Raw genomic sequence first — 12,680 nt, forward strand, 5'->3', positions numbered from 1 at the left:
AACGGCTCTCTCTATATTGGTGGTTTGGTTTTATATATATATTTATATATATTTATATTTATATGTTTAAATATAAATCATATGTAAATAGATTTTCCTGACGATTTTCGAGGTTAGGGTGAGTATATTTCCGTTTATTTTAATCTGAATGCAGAATGAATTTATTCCGAATGAAGAATATTTGTAGGCAAACAAACTAGCCAAAAAAATTTAATAATTAAAAATAGGAAGAAGAAGTCCAACCGTTTTTTTTCTATTTATGAACTGGACTATAAACATAACAGTCATAATGTAATTAATTAATTGATTAATTAATTAATTAATTAATTAATCAATTAATTAATTATTACGTTAATTAATTAGTTGCTGGTTTGTTTGTTTGATTGATTGATTGGTTGATTGTAATAACATCATCATTGTCACTACAATAATCTGTAGGCACTTTTATTATAATTTTGCTAACAATTTTGTTTTATTCACACACACACACACACACACACACACACACACACACACACACACACACACACACACACACACACACACACACACACACACACACACACACACACACACACATACCCATTCTGTGGTAAATTATACCTTATCTTGACTCTACACTCTACACTGAATGTTTGCCTTTAGAAATGCAATGAATCCAGCAAAGGCCTTCCAATAGTTTTACTGCATAATCAGCCACCTGTAAATGATTGGCATTTTCTGTCCTTGGATCCAACATGGATCTTCATTATCAAGATGAATAGCAGCAGATTGTCTGATTACGGTTCGGAGGTCTCGTTTACACTGGCAGATGCAGATGTGTGTTAAGATTATTAAAATGCACGCAGCCACTGGACAATAAAAATTGGACGTGCATTCTATGGAGTAACACGTTCGACGTGTCAGATTATAAAGTGAAGATCCTCCAATGATAAAGCTGTGATAATAATACATTTATAGTTTGTGATATATATGTATATATGTATATGCTTGGGATAATACATTTTTAGATTCATTAGCATTATTTACGTCTTGTCACCTTGTCTTGTCAAATCAAATGTATTTTTAGCTCAAATCTTCCTGTAGCATTTCACACACACACACACACACACACACACACACACACACACACACCATGTTCCCAGTTTAAACAAACATCCCTCTTGCTCTCCCTCCTGTCCAGAAACTCAAACAAACATCCCACACAGAAACACTCGCCCTCTCTTATAAAAAAATAAAATAAGGGAAAGGAATTGGCCATGTAGTGGCCATGTGAACGTTATGCATCATCAGGCACTGATATAATAATAACATAAAGTATGCTGCATAATCTGCATCGTACAAAACAGAAATTGATTCAAATAAGAAGCCTTTTATCACTTTTTATCACTTCTTCCGTTAGAAGAAAATTTTAATTATGTTGTTTGAAATATGAAATAACATTTGTTTTGTGATTGCATGAAAACAATAATCTGTAATGCTAGCATTAGCCGCTAACTAGGAAGTTATTTATTTAATCCATTTAATTTGTGCCAATTTAATTGATCAAAGAAAATCTATTATTGCATTAATTTAATTTGTTCTATTTATTTTTTTATAAATTATTTTATTGAATAATATTTTAAGTATTATTTTACCAAGCAGGCATTTTTATTTTAAATTGTTTTAAAAATGAAAACTGCTCAAATGTTGGTGATTACAAATTTTAGTAATAAAGAAATGTGTTAATAAAAAACGACAAGCAAACTGTTCAAGCTCATTAAGCCTCATCACCTCATGCAGGTAGAGGTTTGACCATGCTTAGTCACCGCTAGGTGTGAATGAGTGTGTACATATATATATTATATGGTGGTTTGTAATTGACCTGGCATCCCATCTAGGGTGTATTCTTGCCTCCAAATCGACCATAAGCAGGATAAAACCATTACTAATAAAGATGAATCATTTAATAGTTGGACTCAAACAAGTGGGCAGCAGACACACTGAGTGACTAAGTGCTCTACACCCATTCTGAAGCACTACAAATAACCACGTTTATGTCCTTCCTTTATGATTTTAGGTGCGGCACTGCTCTAAGCAGCTCTAGGTGTGATCTGTGTTATATTTGCTTGTTTGCCTTTTAATTTCCTGCTTACCACATTAACATAACAGTACAGTTCTGAGCCGTGTTCTTGCACACAGCTTGGATTAAAAACTTAAATCACTTATTCAGATGAGTTCGAATTGTGAGAGCATAATGTGATATCTTGGTTCTTACATCATGCTAGGTGAATTACTGAAGTAAATGAGGACAACAGACTTTTCCAGCGATATGAGACCCATATAAGAACTTGGAGCCCCAAACCTGTTCCAGCATGACAGTACCCCTGTGCACAATAAAGAACTGGTTTACATGGGTTGGAGTAGAAGATCTCCTGCTATAGAGCTCTGACTTTTAGGATGAAAAGTCCACTGCACCCCAGGCCTCCTCAGCTCACCTACATCAGTACCTGACTTTACTAACACCTTTTTGGATGAATGAGCAACAAATCTCCACTGACACACTCCAAAATCTATTTGGACATCTTCTTAGATGAGTGGAGGTTATTTCTTAAAGGATATTGGGAATGAATGGAATGGGATGTTAAAAAAAAGTGTCCACAAACTTTTGTCCGTATGGTGTATTTTCTCTTTGTAGAAATCATTTCAGAACAAAAGCCTTCCTACCATATGGGTTCGCAACTCAGCAGCAACACATGATCTTTGACCACATTTGACGTGGCTATAGGATTAATTGCACTTGCTTAGCATGCAGATTTCATGTCCATGTCAAGTCGAGATGATCAGATTGCAGCGCACTAGTCTACTCCAGACACCACACACAGAAACAGCTAAACAATTTTGTTCCTTTTTTTAGTTCCCCACTGGGTTTGTAATGGTTTGTATTGGTTGTGATTGTATAGAAGTTGATATTTGAGCAGTGCAGCACTTGAGGGTGTGAAGTGAAAGGAAAATTATCAATGACAGGCCTGTGTAATGTAGACTGGAACAATGTGATGTTGCTTTTACCACTGCATGTCTTTTCTTCCACTACAACACTTTACAAATATCTACAATTTCTATTTTTATTATTATACAATTTTTTTTAAATTCATTTATAGTTACCTTTGATTGCATGAAAACAGAATTCTAAATGTAAACAGTTGATGAATATAATGTAAAAATATTTATTTTGTGTATTCTTTTAAAATATTATAGACAAATGAATAAGACGCTGAACAAACATATTCTGCATCTGTGACTAAATGTACCAGATTCAGACAAACAAATGAGACAAATACAAATACAAATGAGAGATTCGCTCTGCTTTAAAAACCTATTTTATGAAAAATGTCTCTATAAATATACCCTTAGAAAATCTTATAGGACATATTTTAATGGGAACTATAGAAAATACAACTACACAGCATAATTATTAACCTGTATAGGAAAAGTATTTTTTTTTAATAAAAGTTTTGGGCCTTAAAAAGTCTTAAAATTAAAACATGTAACACTACCTCTAAATCCTCTGGCAGCAATTTGGAATGTGTTTTTGTTTGTTGGTTTCCATGGTGCTACAACTGCAAATTATACCAACATGTAACAGCAAAATGTCACGATTCTCTCTCGGATTGTACCACAGACGTAAAACAGATTTTATTTTTCAGCTATGGGGAAGTTGTGCTTTTGATGTCGTGATATAGGTATTACATTTCATTCTTAAAATGATCTTAAAAAAGTCTTAAATATGACAGAAACCCTGAATTACACCAATTATTATAGCAAACAGAAATCATTAGGCCGATTATTTGTAACTTGTGATGAAGTAATTATTTAAAACACTTAAAAACTAAAACATAAATATAGAGCGAGAGAGAGAGAGAGTAAGAGAAAGGAAATTTCCTTTATTTATTGTTCTGTGTGACCTGAGATCATGTCATTGTGTGTAGGGTCTCTAGTGAGCACGTCTTCAATGGTTAACCACTGAGTGGGCTCTCAGCACACTAATGTCACTCTGTGTTTGAGGGGGATTGTGATTGAGTGACTGAGGGGGAAACTGCAAAAAATCCCCTCTTTTGATTCAACCTGAGCTCATTAACACCCACCAGTCAATCGAGTGAAGTTGCACATCATATGCATGAATAGACCAAGAGTTATTAAAATAATATCTAAATAAAGCATTAAATAATAAACATTATTTAATTATTTAAGGAAACACTATATAAATAAAAGTTAGTACATACAGAATCGGATGAGCTTTTCGAGCATCTCATTCAACAATGAATCCGCGTTTGGTCTTATAATAACTTTCACTCTTCTGGGGAGATGTGGGAAGATGTTCCACTAGATGTTGGAGAGTGATGTGGAGATTTGTGCTCATTCATTTGCAAGGGTTAGTAAAGTGATGTAAGTGAGGGGGTGAGGGAGGCCTGGGGTTCAGTCAGCGTTCCAATTCACTTGTGTTATATAGAGATGAGGTCAGAGCTCTATATCAGGCCACCCAAGATCTTCCACTCCAAACCATGTACAGTAAAGCATGGGTGTCCAATTTTTTTTAACAAAGGGTGGTTGTGGTTAAAAGTTTCCCCACTTAAAACCAATCTAGGGCCAAACCATTAGATTTCAACAGGTAAAATTTGGTTTTGGATTTGCTTGGTTGGAATGAAAACCTGTGCCCACATCGACACCCCTGATGTAAAGTATATCTTCATACAGCTGGCTTTGTGCACAGGGGCATTGTCATGCTGGAAAAACTTTTTGGAAGTGTCGCATTACTTTTAGAGGTTTTAGTTAGTGGTATAAATTATAATTACATTGTAGTGAATTTGGCCTTTTTTATACAAAGTCTTTTACTGGAAACATACCAACATACCATTAATATATGGAAATGTTTTATATTTCAGAATGCTTTGTCTTCTTTTCATGGTTACAAAACAGGTTAAAAAAAAAAAGATTTTATCATCAGTTTCAATATTATGGCCTGCTTTTAAGTTGTAGAAATACATTTTTTGATTGCAAAACTTACTCATTAAAGCAAATGTTAATGATTAATGTCTAATATTAGCATTACTGCATAATGAAACCAGGTTTTATTTAACAGCAACAACACACGTCATCATCATCATCGTCATCACTGGTGGTGTTTTGACATCATAAAAAGGTTCCAAATGGCTGCTGTACAGTTTTCTGTCTGTTGGCTGTTCCTGTGTGCGTGCGTGATCCCCGGCGTGAGGTCGTGTCTGCAGTGTGACCTCGCCATCCGCCACATGCATGAGGACTTTATTTCTACTAAGCATAAACTCACCGTACAGGAGCAGATGGATCTGGTGAAGATCATCAATCATGCCTATGTCACCTACCAGGAAACCAGCACACAGTTCTCCAGCGGGCTTATCGGTGTGTATGATTGATTTCTTATGCAGATACACACATAGTATTTGGACAAACGTTTGTGAACACCTAACTTTAAAATTGATCTGTGCTTTTTGAACATCCCATTCAACATATAGTACCATTAATAATCTCCATTCTCCTGGGAAGATGTTCCACTAGATTTTGGAGTGTGCCTGTGGAAATGTATGCTCATTCAGCCACAAGGGTGTTTGTAAAGTTAGGTACAGGTGAAGGTGAGGTGAGGAGGCCTGGGGTGCAGTCAGCCTTCACACTCATCCCAAAGATGTTTAATAGGTCTGAGCTCAAAGCTTTATTGCAGGCCACTTAAGATCTTCCACCATCCTCATGGAGCTGGCTTTGTGCACAGGGGCAATGTTATGCGGTAACAGGTTTGAATCTCCTAGTTCAAGCGAAGGGAAAATTCAAAGGAATCCAACTTTGTAATAACTGTCTGGGGAAAAACCACTAAAATCACACAAGGTTGTAAAAGTCAAGTGTCTCAATACTTTTGTTTTTGTTATTTTAGCCAGCACACTTTGAAGAGCCGTATGACAATAACAAAAAATTCAGCACAATTAGAAACAAATAACCAAGAAAACTGGCGGTAAAATTCATGGCACAACAAATCCAACTGTTTTAAATAATCTTACGCACTATTTGAATAGATGTTATCAGCCTAGCTTTTTTAGTTAGCAAGATATATTTTGTTAGCTCAGCTCACTTGTTTCTTTGTGCTGTTCTGAATTATGTGCTGTTTGTTGTGAATTATTATGACTGTAATCTGCTGGAAACTCCAATTAAGGTCATAAAACAAAATGGGAGTGTTTCTCTCAATGTAGTGCCATTTGTTTTGGTTTGTGGCTCATGTTAAGTGTAATAATAGTGTCATCTTTCATCTTCCTTTCTGAGTAATTTAATGACATCTGAGGCAAATAGATTTCCAGATTTAGTTTTTGCCTCATTTCCTGTCTGTATGCCTTTACATTGCTTGGGTCATGCTAGCTGCTCAGAATCAGATATTTTGGCTTTACTTATGATGATATTGTGTTTTACTTCCTATTTTAAAATAAGAAATTTACCAATCAAATGTGCTGTTTGTTCCCTCAGCCCATTTATCTCCTTTTACCTTACATTGTTTTGTTACTATCATAACCTTCATTACCTCAGCTTGTTCTGTTACTATCATAACCTTCATTACCTCAGCTTGTTCTGTTACTATCATAACCTTCATTACCTCAGCTTGTTCTGTTACTATCATAACCTTCATTACCTCAGCTTGTTCTGTTACTATCATAACCTTCATTACCTCAGATTGTTCTGTTACTATTATAACCTTCATTACATCAGCTTGTTTTGTTACTATCAAAACCTTCATTACCTCAGATTGTTTTGGGGAAAGTGATAGCTTAGTGGTAGAAAGTGGTAGCTCAGTGGTAGCTTGGTGGTTAAGATGTTGGACGTCTGATCAAAAGGTCATAGGGCTAAATGTAATTTGCTCTGGATAAGGTCATCTAATATTTGTAAATTTCAAATATTTTGTTATAATAATAACCTTCATTAACCTAGTTTGTTCTTTTACTATCATAACCGTCATTACTTCAGCGTGTTCCATTAGTACAATAAATGTTATTAACTTAGATTGTTCTATTACTATCATAACCATCATAACCATAGATTGTTCTATTACTATAGGAACCTTCATTACCTCAGATTGCTCTATTACTATCACTTACCTTCATTACCTCAGACTGTTATATTACTATCATCACCTTCATTACCTCAGATTGTTATATTACCAACATAACCTTTAGTACCTCAGATTGTTCTATTACTATCACCACCTTCATTACCTTCAGATTGTTATATTACTATCATCACCTTCATTACCTTCAGATTGTTTTATACCCAACATAACCTTTAGTACCTCAGATTGTTATATTACTATCATCACCTTCATTAACTTCAGATTGTTATATTACTATCATCACCTTCATTACCTTCAGATTGTTATATTACTATCATCACCTTTATTACCTTCAGACTGTTATATTACTATCACCACCTTCATTACCTTCAGATTGTTCTATTACTATCATCACCTTCATTACCTCAGAATGTTATATTTCTACCATCACCTTCATTACCTTCAGATTGTTCTATTACTATCATCACCTTCATTACCTCAGAATGTTATATTTCTACCATCACCTTCATTACCTTCAGATTGTTATATTACTATAAATACCTCTGATTTTTTTCTGTTAGCAGTACAGTACCTAAACTTACTTAGTTAGCTTTGCTCACTCACTGTCTTATTATACTTAACCACAAGCTCACTCTTAATCTCTCAAAGATATTATGTCATTTACTGTATTTAGTAATAGATCACATCACAGGCTAAAAAATAAACATTTCTTCTGTGCTGCAGATTTTACTACACTGTACCGAGCACAAACTGAGTATCAGAGCGAGTTCAGGAGGCACTGGAAGGAGCCCAGCACCGGTGAGGGCCTTGTCTACTGTGTGTGAGTGTGTGTATGTGTGTGTTCACAGATGTGCATGTAATGTAAACATACACTATGGGCAAAATATCAAAACAGAATATAGAGAGGACAAAAAAACGAGGGATTGAGGATTGATGTAGCAGCGGGGAAGTGTTGTTCTGAACTCTCGATGAATTTGGAAGATCGAGAAGAATTTATTTGCACTTTATTGTTACTTTTTGTAATGTTTTAAAAAGAGGGTTGAATGCATACATATTAATTGGGAAGATGTCTCCTTTACAAAGCACTTTTTTCTTTCCAGATTTCACCACGAGAAAGAAAAAAATAGAGAGAGAAATTTGGTTTAATTATTGAGTGAATATGAAAATAAAAGAAGAAGCGTGACTAAAAAATACGTGTGAATTTTTACTAGTATGCAATTTAGAACTAGTGAGTGTTGCTACTGTATGGTTACAAAATACGTCTCACATGAGACATGAGGGTATTTTTTTCATATCTTTACTAGGGTTTTTCTTTTCCTGGGGGAATAAAAGGCAAGTGTGAAAGTACCCAAAATCCTCTTTATATTCAATTCTATTTACAGGTCGAGTACTTCTCAACACAAACTAAATTCTTTATTATATTATATAATATCTGTATATATACATATATATGATTATATAATATAATATAATATAATATATCTATATTATTAAACATAAAGTTTAGAGAATTAAGTCAGCTAGATTGCACTATATAGGTGACTAAATTCTCTAAACTTTATGTCCTCATCCTTTAAAGGAGTCACTTTTCTGTTAATAATTCATTTTTACTCATAAATTAGATCAGTTCCTGAGTTTGTGAGCTTCCTCGTTTCAACTTTTGCCATTTGTTTGCCAGGGTCTGTCCAGTGGGATATGATAAAAATCCTGGAGAAAGGGAAGAAGATCCTGAACAAGCATCTAGAAGTGTTTGTCGCTGAAGGTTCGAGGGGGGAAAGGAGAACTTACATAATAATATCTTAAGGGAGTATATGAAAGTTATTCCAATGGTTCTCCTTTTTTGCTTTTCAGGACTGTGTCCAAATGAATGTGGTACGTTCTCAATAACCTCAATCTCTTATATCTCTTTAACAGATGTCCTTAATATCTAAAAGAAAGTGTGTGTGTGTGTGTGTGTGTGTGTGTGTGTGTGTGTGTGTGTGTGTGTGGCAGGCTTACTATTTCAGAGTGTAATGAACTGCTCTTCCTGTCAGTATGGGCTGCACATATGTCAATCTGATACACCCCCGAAAGATTGCGGAGGTGGCACACATTTCCATACACACACACACACACACATGCACACAAACACACCCCTACACACATACAAACCTACACACCCACACACACACTTATACACAAACCCAGACACATATGCATACATGCTTACATACATATATAGAATTATTGTTGTGTATCTCTCTCTCTTTCCCTCTCTTTCTCCCGTGTTTTTGTTTCTCTCCCTCAGTGCATCAGCTGGTAGCGAGTGAGGGCAAGCAGGCAGTCTTGGATTGTTTTCTTCCGTGGCACAGATTGGTAGTAGGGCATGCTGAGTATCATTACTCCTGGAAACCGGGAGCCACAAATGTACATGTACACACACACATGACACACACACACACACACACACAATCTAAATGCTCAAATCCAAACAGGCATTTAATTCAGTATAGAGAATAAAACATCTTAAGTCATGCATTTGAAGGAAAACATATAATGAGAATATTTATAATATAATAATGTAATTTTTTTTTGTATTTGTCTATTGTGTGTGATTATTATTAAATAACATTATTATATTATATACTACTACTTTTTATAATAATATTAATAGTACTACTATAGTATTATTATTATTATTATTATTATTATTATTATTATTATTATTATTATACATTTTATTGTACCGAAGAAATGAAATTGCTATAAAAATAACAGAAATGACCACATGCTCAGTGTCTTGTGTCCATGTTTAACCTGCAGCACGTCACTAATCCCACTCTACTCTTGTTAGTTCACAGCCGAAGATGAGTTTGAGGTTCTGGTGGTGACACAGGACTCCAGAATCGTCCTCAACCAGCTGAGAGTAAGCGAGCAGGGAGTGTATCACTGCTTCCTGCTGGATCAACACGGCACTACAATCTCACAAACACACTTCCTCCTCACTGGTGAGATGTGCTCCTGGTCTTATTTAGAATTTGATTCCAGAAATATTGTTTCAACAAGAGTCCATCTTTCTACTAATAGACTATAGGTTTTCTCTCTTACAGGTTATAACTCTGTTTTTCTTACACACGAGTTGCCTGATTACTCTTTACTTACTATTGTAATTAATTATTCATTTATGGCTTCTTTGTTATTATTTTAACAATGATTTATGATTTGTAGCTATTATATATGGCAATTATTTTGTTTTTAGAATTTACTCAACATATTATTTTTCCAATTTCTTGTTATTCCGTTTTCCCCAGTTTGAAAGAAAAATGTGCCGTAAAATAATTTATTTAATAAATAATTGTAAATAATTATTTCTATAATTCTTTTTATTATTATTTGTTGTAGTAGTAGTAGTAGTTGTGGTGTATTTATTTTTTTTAATTAATTAATAGTAGTGATATTAGAAGTGAAAGTATTTATTATATTTTGAAAACGTATTAAAATATTTATAATAATATAAATATTTATTATACGAAGTAGCAATAGTAGTACTGGATTTATTGTTAATTTAGTAGTATTTAATAATATGAGTAGGAGCAGAAAGTAGAAGCTATAGAAGTAGTAGTAGTTGTATTGGATTTATTATTGTTGTTGTTGTTGTTATTATTTATAATAATAGTAATAATAATAATAATAATACTATTTTTATTACTACTAGAAGTACTATTAATATTATTATAAAAAGTAGTCAGATTTGATGTGTTCATTAATATTATTATTATTATTATTATTATTATTATTATTAGTTATTATTGAGCTTTTATTATGTAAAAAATAAAACTATATTATTCATATAGATTTAGTGCTATACAAAAATTTGTCTTGATTTTAGATAGTGTTTTTTTTTGTATAATAAGAAATAACTGAGTAAAATGTAGAGGATTTTTGGATTTGTTTGTAAAAAATCTTTTCCTTAGTTTCTTTTTTTATTTCGTTCTTTCTCTTTCTCAGTCACCCCCGTGCCCACTTCACCTCCCAGGCAGATCCCAACACTCCCATCTCTCCCTCATGTCAAAGTGAGCCATGTCCGGCTCCATACAAACACTCTGATCATCATTCTCTCTCTCCTGACTTCCCTGAGCATCACAGGCAGCATGGCCATCATCCTGTATGTCGGGTGAGTCTGACAGGAGGATAAAAAAATGTGAAGACTTTCCTTTAGTTCTAAAGCTCTCAGATAGTCATATAAACATCTCTGTAATATTATACTGTCTGTGTTACATACCATCACCTTATAGATTATATGGATCATTGTTGCACTAATTCCTGCTACAGAATAGATGCATTAATATGAACCTGAGATTTGAATTATGGAGCTGCTTTCATAATTCTATTAGGAAATTTCCTCAGTATCAGCAGTCTCAAGACATGGAGGGAAAAATGCATGGTTGGATAGAAGGTAAAACTAGAAAAAGCATCCCATTGTGGTTCCTGCACACAATGAGTAAGCTGTGAGTCACCACTGATGCAGCAGCCACACACTGCGATAACCCTGTCAATGGCTCTAATACACACTTCTATTCTGGGGGAATTTTCTCACAGCTCGAATGACTCGGATACAACGATCGCATTTTGTCACACTAGTCTGACCACCGACATTCTAACAGACAGTTTGACAGATGTTTCGCTATGACTGTGATTTAGGTTTTTTTTGTGTTGTTGGCAGGATGACGGTGAGACGACAGAAGAAAGGCGAAGCTGAAGAAAGTAGACAAGATAGACTAAATAGACACTCATCTCCATGATCGAAGAAAAAACCAGACACAAGCTCTAAAGCTTCTTCAACCATCACAGGTTCACTCTTTAGCAAGGTTTCTTTCCTAAAACATTTAAAAACCCTGAATTATTTTAATCTCAATGTAAGTAATAATAGAATAACACATAAATTGATGTATTTTGAATGTAATTTATAGATACATTTAATATTGTTGACGTTTCAAATAGTAGTTAAACCATAACCTTGGACTGTAACAAAACATTAAATGATAAATTTTTCACCTTACAAAAAAAACAACATTTTGATTCAAGAAAGCATTAACAATTTGGTATAAATATTATATAACGGTGCTTATACACTATATGGAGAAGATTATTGTGAGCTTTTCAACATCCAGTTCCACATTTGCTGTTACTTTATAATAACCACCATTCTTCTGGAAAGATGTTCCACTAGATTTTGGAGTGTGTTTGTGAAGATTTGTGCTCATTTATCTGCAAGGGTGTTGTGAGGAGGCCTGGGGTGCAGTCAGCATTCAGTTTCATCCCAATGGCGTTCAGTAGGGTTGAGGTCAGAGCTCTATAGCAGGAGATCTTCCACTCCAACCCATGTAAAGCACATCATAAAGATGGAACAAGTTCAAGTCTCCTAGTTCAAATGAAGCGAAAATGTAATGCTTCTGTATCATACAGTTGTGTGCCTCCAGCTTTGTGGTAAGTTTCATTATGGTGAAGAGCCACATTCAACAAGAAAAGTCAGGTGTCCCAATACTTTTGTCCTGGCTTGCCATTAAACTTTACTTGAAAATTC

The 12,680-nt window shown here is 34.4% G+C and overlaps 1 protein-coding gene across 2 annotated transcripts; it reads left to right on the top strand.

Annotated features, from left to right (window-relative positions):
• Positions 1 to 12,680, top strand: LOC124400167 (izumo sperm-egg fusion protein 1). 2 transcript variants are annotated; one of them, XM_046871811.1, is made up of 10 exons: positions 1 to 118; positions 5,120 to 5,415; positions 7,841 to 7,915; positions 8,796 to 8,879; positions 8,969 to 8,989; positions 9,110 to 9,199; positions 9,405 to 9,523; positions 9,951 to 10,104; positions 11,105 to 11,270; positions 11,820 to 12,680. In XM_046871811.1, exons 2-10 carry the CDS (start codon positions 5,187 to 5,189, stop codon positions 11,896 to 11,898), a joined length of 1,017 nt encoding a protein of 338 aa, XP_046727767.1. In that variant the 5' UTR covers positions 1 to 118; positions 5,120 to 5,186; the 3' UTR covers positions 11,899 to 12,680. The 2 variants fall into 2 exon arrangements, with proteins under 2 accessions (XP_046727767.1, XP_046727768.1); XM_046871812.1 differs by lacking the exon at positions 9,110 to 9,199.

This window comes from Silurus meridionalis, chromosome 17 (assembly GCF_014805685.1).
Source record: "Silurus meridionalis isolate SWU-2019-XX chromosome 17, ASM1480568v1, whole genome shotgun sequence".
NCBI lineage: Eukaryota > Metazoa > Chordata > Actinopteri > Siluriformes > Siluridae > Silurus > Silurus meridionalis.

Excerpts from the sequence above, each read along its gene's own strand:
- LOC124400167 (XM_046871811.1), top strand. The coding sequence starts at position 5,187 with ATGGCTGCTGTACAGTTTTCTGTCTGTTGGCTGTTCCTGTGTGCGTGC. Across the intron at positions 9,200-9,404 it reads ACCCCCGAAAGATTGCGGAG|TGCATCAGCTGGTAGCGAGT; the intron begins GTGGCACACATT and ends TCTCTCCCTCAG. Across the intron at positions 11,271-11,819 it reads GCCATCATCCTGTATGTCGG|GATGACGGTGAGACGACAGA; the intron begins GTGAGTCTGACA and ends TGTTGTTGGCAG.